General features: G+C 33.8%; 4 protein-coding genes across 4 annotated transcripts in view; 2 read left to right on the top strand and 2 right to left on the bottom strand.

Annotated features, from left to right (window-relative positions):
• The window catches only part of LOC125836959 (UDP-glucosyltransferase 29-like), a 129,209-nt gene that overhangs the window by 32,026 nt on the left and 80,290 nt on the right, over positions 1-16,893 (top strand). The gene's annotated exons all lie outside the window — the stretch shown is intronic.
• On the bottom strand, positions 1,333-2,643 carry LOC125837089 (beta-D-glucosyl crocetin beta-1,6-glucosyltransferase-like). Its single transcript, XM_049516235.1, has one exon. The coding sequence runs from the start codon at positions 2,641-2,643 to the stop codon at positions 1,333-1,335; it is 1,311 nt and encodes a 436-aa protein (XP_049372192.1).
• Positions 4,310-8,084, bottom strand: LOC125837082 (beta-D-glucosyl crocetin beta-1,6-glucosyltransferase-like). The gene is made up of 2 exons (XM_049516230.1): positions 7,114-8,084; positions 4,310-4,703 (listed from the first exon to the last, which is right to left on the bottom strand). The coding sequence occupies exons 1-2, from the start codon at positions 8,082-8,084 to the stop codon at positions 4,310-4,312; spliced, it is 1,365 nt and encodes a 454-aa protein (XP_049372187.1).
• LOC125837093 (rust resistance kinase Lr10-like) overlaps positions 15,971-16,893 on the top strand; it is a 58,749-nt gene continuing 57,826 nt past the window's right edge. Inside the window, exon 1 of the mRNA XM_049516237.1 lies at positions 15,971-16,206. Coding sequence (XP_049372194.1) covers positions 16,089-16,206 — 118 coding nt within the window. The 5' untranslated portion in view covers positions 15,971-16,088. The remainder of the gene's footprint in view (positions 16,207-16,893) is intronic.

The raw sequence follows: 16,893 nt of genomic DNA, 5'->3' as shown, positions 1-16,893 counted from the left end.
TCCTTAATAAATTTGGTATACATTTATTTGTATTAGTATCTTTCTTATTTTACATAGCTATACATTGGTCCATATTATGTTCCAACCAAAATTGGTATACATTAGTCTGTATTCACCTAAAAAATGTGTATACATTTATTTACATCGAGCTTGATATTCATTTCCGTATTCATCTAATAAATAGGTATACATTTGCTTGCATTACTATTTTTATAATTTTACATTGTTATATATCGATTTGTATTCATTAACAAATTTGTATACATTTGATTAAGACAAAATTAATTTTCATTATCAAATGGGAAAAATATGTGGATAAGCAAACATGTACTAGTTAATTAGCTAACATAGCTATAGTTTGAATTAATTATGGCTCGGAGCTTAATTTTAGCTGTAATTACATCGCCTCTCTCCTCTCTTCCTCTCTCTCGCCTCTCGCCTCTTTTATACATATACAAATACAAATTATACATATACAATTTTATGACATATATACAAATACAATTAGTCTCTCTGCCCTCTCTCCTCCCTATCCCAATCTCGCTCACCTCTCTCCTCCCTCTCCCAGTCTCGCTCGCCAAATATTCAAATACATATGTATACCAGTTACATATATACAATTATCTGACAAATATACATATAGAATTCGCCTCTCTCCACTCTTTGCCCTCTCTCATCCCTCTCCCAATCTCGCTGGCCAGATATACAAATACATATGTATACCAATTACATATATATAATTATTTGACAAATATACATATACAATTTGCCTTTCTTCACTTTGTGCCCTCGCTCGCCTCTCTCCTCCCTCTTACATGTAGCAACGAACCGTAATTAGAAAACTACAATTATGGAGCATAATTAAGTTATTTTGAGTGTGTATATGTGAAAATTCCTCTTATCAAATTCAGTCAATAAAATTTTAATAGTGTACAAAATTGTCATAAATAAATAAATATATCATATAAGTACCAAAATGAATATTCTAAAAGCAAGTTAGTGTATTCAATAACTTTGGTAATTGTGCACGACTGAGTCTACACCCCAATCAAGACACGGTACAAGTGATTCGAGGCTAATCCTTGGCTTAACATATCAAAACATATCATATGGAACTAATGCAAAAGCTGAAACATATGCTTATTAAGTCTTAATAAGGACATCAATAAATTCATAATGACTGAACAACTAATATTTGAGCAACCCTTTAGTGTCAAAATTAAGGAAATAAGTTTACCGGGACATGACCCCCATCCAACTCAAACCAAATACACAAAGAAACTAACTAAAGTCTGACAAACAACTAATCCATGAAGTCCCCAAATGAGCACACTATTTGCACTCATTACTATTCTTACAAAGTTGAATCAGCACTTCAGCAGCAGTATCCATCTCTTCACCTCTTATAGATTTCAAATTCTTGCTGATATCTCTAACTTTGCCCCTCAAATTTTCCCCTGTTTTCCCTGTTATGACATCTTTAAGAGTTTCCGCAATTTCTCCTCTGTGAATTTTCCCATCATCATCTCTAACAATCTCTACGGCGACTCCCAATTCTACTATCAACCTAGCATTTGATGGTTGATCATACTGTATAGGCATAGCTATTATAGGAACCCTAAAAGCTACACTTTCCATTACTGAATTCCAACCACAATGACTTATAAATCCTCCGGTACTCGGATGATTTAGAATTCTTGGCTGTGGTGCAAATTTGTCCAAAACTCTTCCCCTTTCTCCAATTCTTTCAAGAAAACCCTGTGGCAATGCATCTTCAAGATTTTGGTCTTCCCCTTTTGGAAATCTTGCAACCCATATGAAATTAGCATTACTTAACTCCAACCCGAAAGCTACTTCTTCCATATCTTCTTTTGACAAGAAATACTCACTCCCAAAGGAGACAAAAACAGTTGAATTCTCATCTTTTGTTCCTAGCCATTCCATGAGCTCCTTGTCGTCCGCGTTGTTAGTGATTGGATCTTGGACTGGTGGACCAACAGGAACAACCTTCCAATTGATCAATTCAGTGCAATGATCTATGTATTTTGCCTCTATAGTTCTAGAGGTACTTATCAGCATGATTTGAATATTTCCATCCACTAAACGATCCTCAAAATCTTTAGCATACATTTTTTCTTGTTCAATTGTGCTGAGATTAATCGCGGGGAATGGGAATACAGCCTCTGGTTTCTTTACTAAGTAAAAAAGATACGAAAACACAGCTGCACCAAAAGTTATGAGCTTGACAGCTGGAATGTTCTGTTCATTCGCGACGTGTTCAGCCCATTGCTGCAACATGTCATAAATCACCAAATCAGGTTTCAGATTTTGCAAGATTTTCGAGAAGTTCGGTTTGGACATTTCCAGGGCCTTATGAAGGGTGTTATTGAGAAGGGGCGGGAGACCATTGGTCGTATGGTAATGAGGAGGAAGTTCGGGTAATTCTGGTAAGTGAAGTTCGATAAGCTGAATCGAATCAGCATACTTTTCAGGGATTTTGTTGATGGTGGATTTGAGATTTATCGGCGTAGAACAGAGGTAAATCAAGAATCCCCTGTCTGCGAGTTTCTTGGCTACGTTTAGAAATGGAGAAATGTGTCCATAAGCTAACCATGGAAACATGAGTACCTTCAAAGTAGCCATGATCAAAGTATTGAAAAGACACTAAATTTGTGATTCTAAATGAGAGATGGGCCCTTTGGTGGCATTGGATGCCTTATTTATAAGAGATAGAATTGACATAATTAGATTGAAAATTAATATGTTTTTGCCAAATAATTATTTGGCAAATGAAAGTCAAAAGAATTGACATTTAAGACTCAAAGTGTGGAAATTCTTATTACTCACATTTAAAAATAGTAAAAAATATTTAATAAAGAATTATATCTCTCCTTAAAAGTAGCAAAAGATATTTAATTAAGACTATTTTGACACTATATACAGATTATTTTCCCCATCTATTTTGCTAGAAGCTATGATGAAAAACTCAATAAATATCCACGTAACAAATTTGTATACATCTGTTTGTATTAGTACTCAAATACTAATTTGTATTTGTCAAATAGGTTTGTATTGGACACATTCACTGGTATTCATTGGCCAATATTCATCTAATAAATTTGTATGGCTTTCTTTAGGTCAAAATTGATATCCATTAGTTCGTATTCACCTAACAAATATGTATACATTTTTATAAATTGAGGTTCATATTCATTGGTATGTATTCATCTAATAGATATACATTTGCTTGCATTACCAATTTTATAATTTCACACTGTTATCTATCGATCCGTATTCATTAATAAATTTGTATACATTTGATTGAGACAAAATTAATATTCATTATCAAATTTAATCGACGAAATTTAATATTTACCAAAATGTCATTAATAAATAAATCATATAAGTACCAAAATGAATTCTGTAAAAGCAAATTAGTGTATTCTATAACTTTGGTATTAGAGGGGAAGAAAAGGTCAGACTCTATGAAATTGACTAAAATAAATATGAAGGAAAAAGACAATGATGCAACAAAAAAATAAAGCAAAACCTATGGAAGTAGAAAATAATTATCATCCATATTTTCTTTTCTAATTTTAAGGAGAAACTTTAGTTGGTAGTAAGAAGAGAGAGAAAATACTACTCTCCTTGTTCCAACTTTATATGACTTACTTTCTTTTTAATCATTCCCAAAAAGAATGACACATTTTCATAGTAAGTAACAATTGAACTTTAAAATACACATTTTACCTTTAATGAATGATTCACTGTCACACAAATATCTATTACTCATTTTAGACCATAAATTTAAAAAAATATTCCTTTCTTTCTTCAACTTTGAGTCAAATCAATCTAACTCATATAAAATGAGACACAGGAGTTACATTTTAATCGCTACAAGAGAAAAATGATATGGACTTGAGAATTTATATCGAAAGCTAAAGAAATAATGGTCAAACATATATCTGAACTTCGCAGTTTCACATTCTAACTATTACATGTTCTCTTATCCTATTTGAACTATTGTCGACTGTTCTATTTTTCTATCTGAATTATCACCATATATATGTTAAAACACATCTAGTTGAGTAGATGATTAAGAACAACTGACAGTTGACCTAATCAACTTGAAATGCGTTTTAATACATAGATACTGATAATTTGAATAGGAAGAGAGACAACTAATAGTTCACAAAGCTAAAGAAAGTCATATTTGAGAATCTTATTATTTTTCTCAATATATTTTGAAGACAAAAAAAAGCACCTCACATACAATATTATTTTGTTAACTGAATTACAACATACCACATTATTTGCACTTATTACTATTCCTACAAAGTTGAATTATCTCCTGAGCAGCAGCATCCATCTCTTCACCTCTTACAGATTTCAAATTCTTGCTGATATCTCTCACTTTAGCCCTCAAATTTTCCCCTGTTTCCCCTGTTATGATACATTTAAGAATTTCTGCGATTTCTTCTCTGTGAATTTTCCCATTATTATCTCTTACAATCTCCACTGCGACTCCCAATTCTACAATCAACCTCGCATTCATTGGTTGTTCAAGATGCATAGGCATGGCAATTATAGGAACCCCGAAATCTATACTTTCCATTACTGAATTCCAACCACAATGACTTATAAATCCTCCGGTACTCATATGATTTAGAATTCTTGGTTGTGGTGCAAATTTGTCCAAAACTCTTTGTAACATCCGGCAATGTGAAATAATTGAAGAGGCTTAGAATTGGAAATTTTCATTTTTGGAAAGGATTTGAAAATCTCAAAATTTTTTGGCTAAGTATGGAAAAGGTGAGTTTTTGGCCAACTTTGATCAGTCGTAACTTCTAGATCATGATGAGTTAGAAGTATTTCCAGTTATGGTTGCATAGCCCTCGGAACGATCTTTCCAACGCCGCCGAGTTTGCTCAATTCCGAGTTCGTATAAGCGAGTTATGACCTTTGGAAGTTGGGCAATTGACAAGGAAATCCTTCTAGGAATCATTAAGGGCATTTTAGTCTTTTCCCTAGCCAATTCTTTTGGGATTATATTATTGTATAGGGCTGATCTTTGGATCATTTTGTTCCATTCTAAGAGAGTGAAGGCTAGGGCTTGAGAGTGAAGAAGAGAAGAAGAAGAGAAGAAGAAGAGAAGAAGAGGAGAAGAAGAAGAGGAAAAAAATCGAGGAGATCAACAAGTTCCACCAAGATCATCGTGGATTTTCGTCGGGGGTGATCCCTAACAAGGTATGTGAGTTCTTTGTGTGGGTTGATCCTTTCCCCCACACACCAAGCTCTTTTTTTTTATGATTTGAGGAAAGATTGAATTTGTGTTGAAGTTGTTGAAATTGTTGGTGGTTGTGTTGTTGAACCCTTGTGATTGTGTTGTTGAAGTTCTTGTTGGTTTAGTACATGATTTGGTTGGGATTTTGAGTTGAAATCTATTGAATGTTGAAGGACTTTATGTTCTAAGTGATTGGAGGATGGAACCCTTGAAGTTAGAGAGTTTAGAGTTGGTATCGTGAAGGAGAAAGTTGGACAGCTTGCAAGGGGCACATCCGCGTCGCGGACTTGTTCCCTCTGTGAACAAAAATATGCTCCGCGTCGCGGACAGGACGCGGACTCCACTGTTTTCAGAATTTATGTTCAAAGATTTTCTTTAGTTTGGCTGTCCCAAATCATTCCCAAATCATTCCTAAACACCATGAGGTCCTTCCAAATGCCAATCAAGTCCTCGAATCCATAATTAAATTCAAGAAAGTTAGGATCAAGTCAAGTGAAGTTAGAAGTCAAGTGGAGTTAGAGCCAAGCTTAGAAGTTAAGCAAGTCAAAGCAAGTCTTTAAAGCTTTTCAAGAGTCGTTATTGAACGTCTTAACGTCGTTTCAAGTTTCAAGTTGAGTTAAGAGTTTCAAGTCAAGTCAAAAGTAAAGAGTTTAAGTAAAGTAAGGAGTAAAGAGTCGAGTCCATTTCTCCAAAGTTATTAGGGAACTATGTACTTCCCAAAGAAGTTCTAAATGTTTTTACATTTAAGTAAGAAAGGAGCCATGTTTTCCAAAAGAGCCTTTGGGCTAAGTTTTGAGTAATTATCTCAATCAAAGAAAGAAGTTAGTTTAAAAGCATGAGCCAAAGTATTTTTGGGAGTAGTATTGAGCACCGAATTGGGGACACGAGTTCATATCAACTCGACTCTCCATAAGAACCATGCGCCAACATGGGACTTGACGTATCATTCTTTTTAGATGATCACGTGAGATTAGGCTAGTGGATCCACTAAGCAAAAGTAAGGTCCTATATCGATGGCAAGGTATAGGATGGTCCTTTGGCAACGTGAGGTAAAACGTTGTATCATCACTAAGGCTCGTAGTGATGGTTGTTGGTTAAAGAACCTCCCACAAAAAGCTGTATTATGTTTATAAAAGAAAGGTTGAGTTTGTTATCATTTTATCCTTAACGATCTAAGTTGTTTACATTCTTTTACAAGCTTATTATGTATGGCTTGTGTCTTATTGCTTTACTTTGAGCCCAGTTATTTATATGAGTTGTTCAGAGTCAAGGTAAGTGATCTCTTGTTCTCCTTTCAAGCTTAAGTTGTGGTTCAGCTTTTCCAGCTCACATATTCGTACATTCCATGTACTGATGCCAGTTGGCCTGCATCGTCTTATGATGCAGATACAGGTACCCCGGATCAGCATCCTGCGCGTCGTTGATCCAGCTGAGCACTCCAGAGTCTGTGGTGAGCCTCCTTGCATTCCGGAGGACTCAATTATTTTGTGTACTTAGTTTTGTTCTATCAGGATGTTGCGGGGTCTGTCCCCACATCCATCTCAGTATATTAGAGGCTTCAATAGACAGTCAGACAGTCAGTCAGTCAGTTAGTTTTGAGTCTCTCATCCATGTACATGTATATATGTGGAAATATTCTATTTTAGACTCGAGTTGCCCTTTGGGCCATATTTTTTATTAGTTATGTTGTTTATGTCCTTGCATGACATTGAGTTATTCTGTTGAGTTTAGTTTCCGCTGAGTTAAGAAAGCTAGGCCAAGGGTTCGTCTGGGGCCAGCAATGGTCTCCAGGTGCCGGTCCCGCCCAGGGTGTAGGCTCGGGGCGTGACACTCTTCCCCTTTCTCCAATTCTTTCAAGAAAACCTTTTGGCAATGCATCTTCATGATTTCGCTCTTCACCTTTTGGAAATCTTGCAACCCATATGAAATTAACATTACTTAACTCCAACCCGAAAGCTACTTCTTCCATATCTTCTTTTGACAAGAAATACTCACTCCCAAATGAGACAAAAACAGTTGAATTCTCATCTTTTGTTCCTAACCAATCTATAAGCTCCATGTCGTCAGCGTCATCAGTGATCGAATCTTGGACTGGTGGACCAACTGGAATAACCTTCAAATTGAGGAAATCAATGCAATAATCTATGTATTTGTCCTCTATAATTCTAGAGGTACTCATCAGCATAATTTGTCTATTTCCATCAGCTTGACGATCCCCTTCATCAGGTTCTATCTCTTTAGCACATTTTAAAGTTTCATTCATTTTTACTTGTTCACTTTTCCTGAGATAAATTTCAGGGAATGGGAATACATCCTCTGGTTTATTCAGTGATATTGTAAAATACGAAAACACAGTTGCACCCGAAGTTAGGAGCTTAACTGCTGGAATGTTGTGTTCATTCGCGACACGTTCAGCCCATTGCTGCAATATGTCATAAATCACCAAATCAGGTTTCAGATTTTCCAAGATTTTTGAGAAGTTTGGTTTGGACATTTTCAGGGCTTTTTGAAGGGTGTGATGGAGATGGTGTGGGAGATCATTGGTAGTATGGTAATGAGGAGGAAGTTCGGGTAATTCTGGTAAGTGAAGTTCGACAAGCTGAATCGAATCAGCATACTTTTCAGGGATTTTCTTGCTGGCATATTTGAGATTGATGGGCGTAGAATAGAGGTAAATCAAGAATTCCCTATCCGCGAGTTTCTTGGCTACGTTTAGAAATGGAGAGATGTGTCCATAAGCCAAAAATGGGAACATCAGTACCCTCAAAGTACTAAGAGGCTCTGTAACTTGTTTAGCCATGATCAAAATCTTGAAATGAAAGAAGGGTGAGAAATGAGAGATGGTTTCTCTATGGAGTTGGCTGGCTTATTTATTAAAGAGAAAAGACTCAAATATATATCGAACTTTGAGAGAATGTTCATCTATGACATTCGTTCAAAATTTTTATCTCATCTATGTCATTTCTGTTTGAGAAAAGGCTCATACATGTCATTATTTGTTAACTAAAATGACATAGGTGAGCCTTTTTCTCAAAGTTCGATGACATATTTGAGTCATTTCCCTTTTAAAAATGATTTACTTAATTACGTAAACAAATCATAACAAACCATGTATACAGAATAAATTTGCAACATCAGATTTATTTTCAATTAACAAATAATGACATAGATGAGTTTTATCTCAAACGAAAATGACATAAATGAATCAAACTTTTATTCAATGGCACAAATGGACTTTTTTTTCTTAAAGTTTGATGATACATTTGAAAAGAAAAGTGCTAAATGGCCAGAAATTTGGCCAGAAAATTAAAAAAATTATAATATTTTTTTTAATTTTAAAACAAACTGATCTTTTTTTTTCATTTTTTAGTTAAAATATATTAAAGTTAAAAGGATAAAAATATTTAAAATGATAAAATAACATAACTAAAATATCATTCTAGCCAAAAAGATTTTTCTATTTGAAATTTTTTCCTTTACTATTAAAAACATAAGAGAGATGAGGACAAAAGGGAATCATCTACACAAATACGTTACAACTTTTACATTAAAAGCTCATCGAAAAATACACATTACTCAATTCCCCAAAAAGTGATGACAACAATGTAGGTGAAAAATACGAAAACCTATGACTTTCTATAAATGATCACATTACTCCCACCGTCCTACAAAAACTATAAGTAAAAGAATAATTTTACTACTCTCTCCGTCTCATTTTATATATCATCCCTTTCTATAAATAGTTGAGCCACAATACTTGTCATTTTATAAAATTTATACATAAATTACCATATTTTTCCTATTATACCCTTGATAGAATAGTTAATTAATCTTGTCATTTATTAATAAAGTTGACTTAAGAAAACATTAAATAAGGGTAGAAGGTTAAGTTACATCATTTCTTAATGCAAGTGCAAAGTAAAAAGGTGACATATAAAATGAGACGGAGGGAATATATTATCCTTTGAATATAATAAATATAATGTCTTGAAAAGTGTAATATGAAAATGACTATAATTAATGATAAAAGTAAATTATGAATTAAGTGTAAAATTACCCATTGATTTCATAAAGTGGACAAGTATTGTAACGACCGGGTTCCGTCGTTATAGAAATGTCAACGGGGAAAAATTTGGGGCCGGAAAAACTTTTTCGTAGTATTTGTATTTTCCCAACTTTGTCCAGATTTGGACGAAATCAGAGTCCTTGAGGTGTGGGAAAATCTGGTAACAATCGGGTGAGTTGTTTTTTAGTTTGATTGCATGAGTAGTTAGATAACTTGTTAAGGAAATCGTACGACTTTACAGAATTGAATTTGGGTGAGTAGATCTCCGGGAATCGATCTTAGCATGAATGGTATTTTCTAAGCGTCGTGGGTTAGAAGTGTGTTGTGGAATGGGAGTTTGTAATTCTTTAAAATAGCTCTCTGTTTTGAAAATGCCGCTTTGGCGGGGCCACTACAGTGGGATATGGGGCGTTGTAGCGGGTACGATGAGACTTAAAATCGTAGGGGAAAGCGGAATAGTTCACTGGTTCAAGAGTGCTGCTCTAGCGGGGTGAAGGTCGTTGTGGCGGGCCAGACGAGACTTAATGTCGTTAATAAACCTCTAAATGACCTCATTATGCACTTTTCAACTTTTTGAGCTAAGGAACGACCCCCATGCGACTCTTACTCGTTTTCCACCATTCTTGAAGCTAAATGTAAGTTTTTCACTCCCCGAATCCATTTTTCGATCCGTAGAACCTAATAGAATGGGTCAATAATGACGGGGAAGGGTTTTGTTATAGATTCTATGGCTAAAACAACCATAAATTGGTTAGTTGGGATCATGGGTTTGATTTAGGGTTCATAGAATTGTTATAGTTTTGGGTAATTAGCGATTGATTGTTGATTCCCGTGTTATTGTGATTATTTGTAGACCAAGAACAAGCAGAACGAATCCGGAAAGGGAAAAATCAAGTTTCTTAGGGTTTCAAGCTTGTTTTGAGGTAGGTGATGGTTGTGATTCTATGATTGTGTGATGTATGTTTGTTCTTGCTTCATTATGATACTTGTATATGTATGAATGTTGCAATATTGATCACACTTGTTGTAAATGAGATAGATGAAATATCATTGCCATGAAATCATGACTTAAATGTATGATCTTGATGATGTACTTGTGTTTGTGAATGTGGTGTGTGAATGGGATCGGATTGCCACGTTCCGGCATGCTAACTGTTTGAGTTTGGGTTCCGTGAGAGGACCAATGATGTGCTATAAAATGTGAAGTTGTTCATAAAGGTTGATAATGTTGAATATGTTGATATATATGCATGTGATTATAATGTTGTTTGATTTGTTTATGTTGCACTAGTGGGATAGCCACGTGATCCGACCAGTACACTTTGATTGTGTATTGATTCTGCACTTGCTCTTATTTTTGTTGAGTACGGGGCATCTTCACGCGACTATTGATAGACCTCGCATAGAATATTAGTGATCATCGCTTCGAATTCAAGGGTGAGCCAATTCTTCTGGGCTGCCATGGGATTCTCTTTCGTCTATGTCCATCATTTCCGAACTTAGATAGTAGTTCTAGTTAGTTGATTAGTTCATTAGTTTGGGGACGTATCCATTCTTGTTTAGACTTGGATAATTTGTTTAGATGTTTTGGTACATTGACTTTCAGGTTCTAGGTATTAAATTTCCGCATTTGTTAGTTAATTAACTTGCCTCCGTAACTTAATTGCCTTAGTTTTTAGATTATTTGCTTGGGTTGGGTTGTAGTAGTGGTTCTCCCACCGGAATATTAGTGTGGGTGCCAATCACGACGGTCTGGGTCGTGACAAGTACTGTTGGATATCCTAAAATAGTATAGTGAACAACTATTGTTGGACGGAGGGAGTAGTTTCTTAAAATTTTATTTCCTCCGTCCAACAATAGTTGTCCATTATACTATTTTGGTATGTCATCGAAAGCTCATCGAAAAATACACATTATATGATTATTATATTCATGTTTTAGTTTGACTAAAAATAATAAGATAGAAGGATGATCGTCTTGTGGAAGTGTATATAAAAAGGAGCTCATAAGATTGTGCATTAATTTTATATTTTGTTCCTTATTTTTTTCTACTAGTTCTGGATACGTGCGTTGCACGTGTAATCAATACTAATCCTTCGCAAGAACAATTAAATTATAAGTCAATTTTTGACAACCTTATTATCCATAAATTGTCAAGACTTAATTATTATGTAGTTGGAATAACATAAAATAATGGCATAATCCTAAATTATTGAACAATTATAAAGGAGGTGATAGTTGTCGCATGCCTTTGATCTTGGATTGGAGAGAAGACGAGGTTAAAATTTGTGAAGATAGAATGTTCTTAGTCTAATAGGACTTATAGTTATGTATTAGAGATCCAAAATCAATAGATGATTCTTCTCGTTCCTTTATGACTTATTTGCATATCGTAAATTAAATATTGTTGAATTAATCCCTCTTTTAAAGGTATCCAATATAGAGAAGTCAAAAGGCAAATTATAGAGGCAAGATCATTTCTAAGAAATGATCATTATCAACAAATTAGAGATATTATCAAAGAAAACAAAGTCATAAAGCTTCGACATTCATGATCATTTTGAAATATGTACATAGTGATATCTGCAAGATTCCTATACAACTGTACTTTAAAATGTAACGATGAGTAGAAAAAAATCAAGAGAAGTTATATATAACACAAATACAATTTAAGAAATTAAGTGAACCAACTTTCCTATGCTTACCTCCTAGAGATAGCTAAATAAGAAGACGATAAATATTGCTACACTATTGAGTATTACTGAGATACCAAAATCTTGAGAAACTATATATGACGACAATATTCGTAGCATTCCAAACAAAATTATCTTATTCTTTCATTCATGTGAAAAGCACAACATAAAAAGCACAATAATTTATTTTAGAAATAATAACTAAATGACTCATATTTAAACATGACAGGCTAAATTTTTGTTACATACCATGTAAGTTTACACCTACGATATTGTTTCATCCAGATAGTGAGAATTAACTATATGCTAAATGTCCATTTATATAAGATAAATTTAATTTATCAAGTAGAAAATTCAGCATTAATTTTTGCTAATTATGATGTAAGGAAATCAAAAGTTTTGCAACAATATTTATTGTAGCTATTACTTAGCATTTAAGATAATTTATGAATATAATTCATTGAACTTTTTTTATAGTTTTGCACGTTAGGAGTATCTGAAGAGATTGATTTAAATATTGCAAAACTTTTGATTTTCTTCTATCATTTAATAATACAAATATTCATTGTATTTATATTAATTCATGTCACAAGTTGTGTTTTAACTTCCGAAAACTTACAGTAATATTATGGGGTTTTCCATTGTAGAATATTATTATTATTATTATTATTATTATTATTATTATTATTATTATTATTATTATGTATTTATATTTTTGTCCATAAATATATAAGAATAGTGTTTAATAGAATATGATAATATTTATTAATAATTAATGTGTATTTACATTTTTTTTCATCAATATTATGACATTATAAGGATATTTTCGTAATTCAACTTTTGACTTGGAGGCTTCCCACTTATAATATAATATATATATATATATATATATATATATATATATATATATATATATATATGACTATGAATATGATAATTAAAGTCATAACTCATAGCAATGATATCATATTATTGACATAATATATAAAGAAGACCCTTAACTTAACTTCAATTGGTAACTATGGACCTTTAACTTTGAGTGTGCCCAAGTAGACACTTAAACTTGTATAAAATTGAACAAATAGACACATTTGTATGGCATCCTACATGACAATTTTGTGTCCTACATGGCGTTCTATGTGTATTATGTCACGTAAGACATGTGTGTCTACTTGTTCAATTTTATATAAGTTTAAGTGTCTACTTGTGCACAATCAAAGTTGGACAACATAGATATCAGTTGAAACCAAACTAAAGGGCATATTTATGTATTATGCCTATTTTTTATTTTGTACTTTATGAGTATGAATTTTTTATTGTCACCGATTTATACTTTTGGTTCGATATTATAACTTAGGACTTTGTAGGAAATCGCTAACTACTGACCATATGTTTTCTTCTGTAATATCAATTAGGAATAACACATAAATATGACTCTTAACTTGGTTTCAAATTTTAACTTTGACCTTAAACTTTCAAAGTTCATAAAGAGGCATTTTAACTATCCAACTCTTAAATAAAAAAAAAACACTCAAATATTGCAGCCCAAACATGTGAAATACAGACGCTCCAACGTAGATTAATGAGTCAGTCAATGGTTGTCGACTAATTAAAAAATTTACATGTAGATATTAGAATTAAAAGAAATGAAATAATATTCAAATTAATACAAGGGTGAAACTGTTCCATTTTATCCTATTTCTCTCTCAAAATTGCAAACCCCTAGCTGGGGATTTACAGCCAAAATCATGAATCAAGGGAAAATCGTTCATGATTTGTGCTAAAAGTTCATATAGTCTAATGTTTATATGTTCATCTTCCTCAATTTAGTCCAGGTATTTTTAATTTTTCCCTTTTGAAAGTTAATTTTTGATAGAAGGTAGAATCTTTGCTTAAATTTGGATTGTTTGCAGACCAACGACCTGTATTGTTTGCGGACTAAGAAATCTTCAATTATAGCTCTTTTCCCACAATGACAAAAAAAATAAATTAGAAGCCATTTGCACTAAAAACAAGCAAAAATCGTGCTAAAGAGAGAAAAAAAAACTTGATTTGAAAGAAGAGGAAAAAATGGGATTTTGATTAGAAAATATACATATATATATAAAAGGGATTCATTAAGGGTATAATTGTCATTTCAACATATATTTTACTGTTGTGGGCCTCGAAATTTACTCCTGACGTGCACAAATTGAGTGTATATCACGTGGTTTGCTAGGTGGGATTCAAGTGTTTTTTTTATTCAAGAGTTGGATAGTTAAAGTGCCTCTTTGTGCACTTTGAAAGTTTAAGGTCAAAGTTAAAATTTGAAACCAAGTTAAAGGTCCTATTTATGTGTTATGCTTATCAATTAAATGTCTAGGTAAATATAAATAAGGTATAATACATAAATATGCCTTTTAACTTGATCTCAATTTAAATTTATGCCCTCTAACTTTGAGTTTGCACAAGTAGACACTTAAACTTTTATAAAGTAGAACAAATAGACACATGTGTCCTACATGACATCCTACATGACAATATGGATTCTATATATATAATATGTCACGTATATTCATGTGTCTACTTGTTCAACTATATACTCGTGCACACCCTAAGTTGGAGGACATAAATATAAAATGAGACCAAGTTAAAAGGCAAATATGTATTATGCCTATAAATAAATATATAAAGTCACAACCATGCACCACAAATACACAGTTTGAGCAAAACGTGTGTTTGGCATATGGGGGAAAGTGGAAACATGACATATCCATTATCTCCCTCACTAACAAATTGGTAAACGTCAAAGTCTTCCTCATGAGGGCCCTTCGATCTTCATCAACTTGCAACTTTCCCATCAATGACCAAACACAAGTCTTCCATTGGTAATAAAAGGCCACAAAGCTTCCATTTATATAATAATAATAACAACAATAATTGTGAAGTCTCAGCTCAACCTGAGTAATACACAAATGTCTAAAGGAAACTCTCAGCTTAAATATTTCACATTAATCCTTCAAATCATCTTTCTGCAAACATCCAATGCTTGGAAGATCAACTGTCCTGATTCTGCTTGTGGAGATATCCGTAACATAAGATTCCCTTTTCATTTAAACACCGATCCAAAACATTGTCGTCTTTCAGGATTTGAATTTGCTTGTGAAGGTAACCAAACAGTTATATGGTTATCCTCCAAGAAGTTGCACGTTCAAAGCATCGACTATGCTAATCAGACAATTCACTTGGTAGATCCGACTTTACAAACAGATGATCTATGTTCTCTCATACCTTCTAAGCTTATTACCTTTCTCAAATACAATAATTTCTTCAGGCGCTCATACTTTTATGCATCACAGCGTAGAATAGCAGCGCCCATTTTCATGTTCAACTGTCCATCTGCTGTTAATGATTCGACATTTGTGGAAATTAGTGGCTGCAAATTAAGCAGATACACTTATTTAAAGATTGGAGAGATGAAAGTCTCTGAAGTGAGTGATGGATGCAGAGCAGAATTTATAGGCTTCACCTCATGGCCTAATATTAACAACATTTCCCTTTCTGATATTCATCAAGCAATTCTCTACGGATTTGAGTTTTCTTATTCTTCGTGGGGTAACATTCTTTTCTATCCTCTATACGTAAGAAACTAGGAAAACATTTTATTATTTAATTATATTCTCAACATTCACTCACTACAGTTTAATTTTTACACGTCTTTGTAGGTTTATTGGAATTGATTTTCGGTGAGGACTCAAACTTTTATCTACATATACTTTTTATTCTCCATTGATCTCTCATTCTAAAATATTTGCACTTTAATCTATCCAGAGATCAGTATTTGGCTGCTTCAGTATTTCGTGTGTAAGCTCCTATATATCCCTTTAGTAATCTATATGTTATTTGGATGGACACAGATTAACATTCCATTGATCATGTGTTTTATCATCTCTATGGTTCGTCATGACTTCTCAAATGTGCAGTGTATTTGGGAGCAAAATTTGTAATAGGCCTTCCGTTGGTAATTGCATTTCTGGTGTACAAATTCAAAAGGAGGCATTTGTCAATGTACGATATGATTGAAGGCTTTTTGCAAACACAAAACAATTTCATGCCTATAAGATATAATTACTCCAACATAAAAAGAATGACCAGAGGATTCAAAGAGAAATTAGGCGAGGGAGGTTACGGAACTGTGTACAAAGGAAAGCTTCAAAGTGGAAGAGATGCAGCAGTGAAGATGTTGAGCAAGCCTAAAGCTGATGGGCAAGATTTCATGAATGAAGTAGCTACCATGGGAAGGATTCATCATGTCAACGTGGTTGGACTCGTGGGGTATTGCGTTGAGGGAACAAAGCGTGCTCTTGTTTACGACTTCATGCCCAATGGATCACTTGATAAGTACATCAGCACTAGTCAAGAAGGAAGTCCTCTGTTAAGTTGGCAGAGGAAGTATGACATTATTCTTGGAGTGGCTCGAGGAATCGGGTATTTGCATCGAGGCTGTGATGTACGAATTTTGCATTTTGACATCAAACCACACAACATTCTTTTGGATGAGAATTTCATTCCAAAGATTTCTGACTTTGGGCTTGCGAAATTATATCCAACAGATAAGAGCATTGTGACTCTCACAGCTGCTCGTGGAACGATTGGATATGTTGCTCCAGAGTTGATTAGCAGAAGCATTGGAGCAATCTCGTACAAAGCTGATGTTTACAGCTTCGGAATGCTGCTAATGGAAATGCTAGACTTGAAGAGAAATGAAGTTGCAAATGAAGAGCATTCCAGCCAATACTTTCCTTATTATATTTACGATAAGTTCAACAAGGGGAAAGAGATTGTGGTGGATGAAGAAGCGAATGATGATG

This window comes from Solanum verrucosum, unplaced genomic scaffold (genome assembly GCF_900185275.1).
Source record: "Solanum verrucosum unplaced genomic scaffold, falcon-dt-bn FXZP01000165.1, whole genome shotgun sequence".
In the NCBI taxonomy this organism is placed as follows: domain Eukaryota; kingdom Viridiplantae; phylum Streptophyta; class Magnoliopsida; order Solanales; family Solanaceae; genus Solanum; species Solanum verrucosum.
Note: the sequence above shows the minus strand (reverse complement) of the source record. Positions and strands in the feature narration are given on the sequence as shown.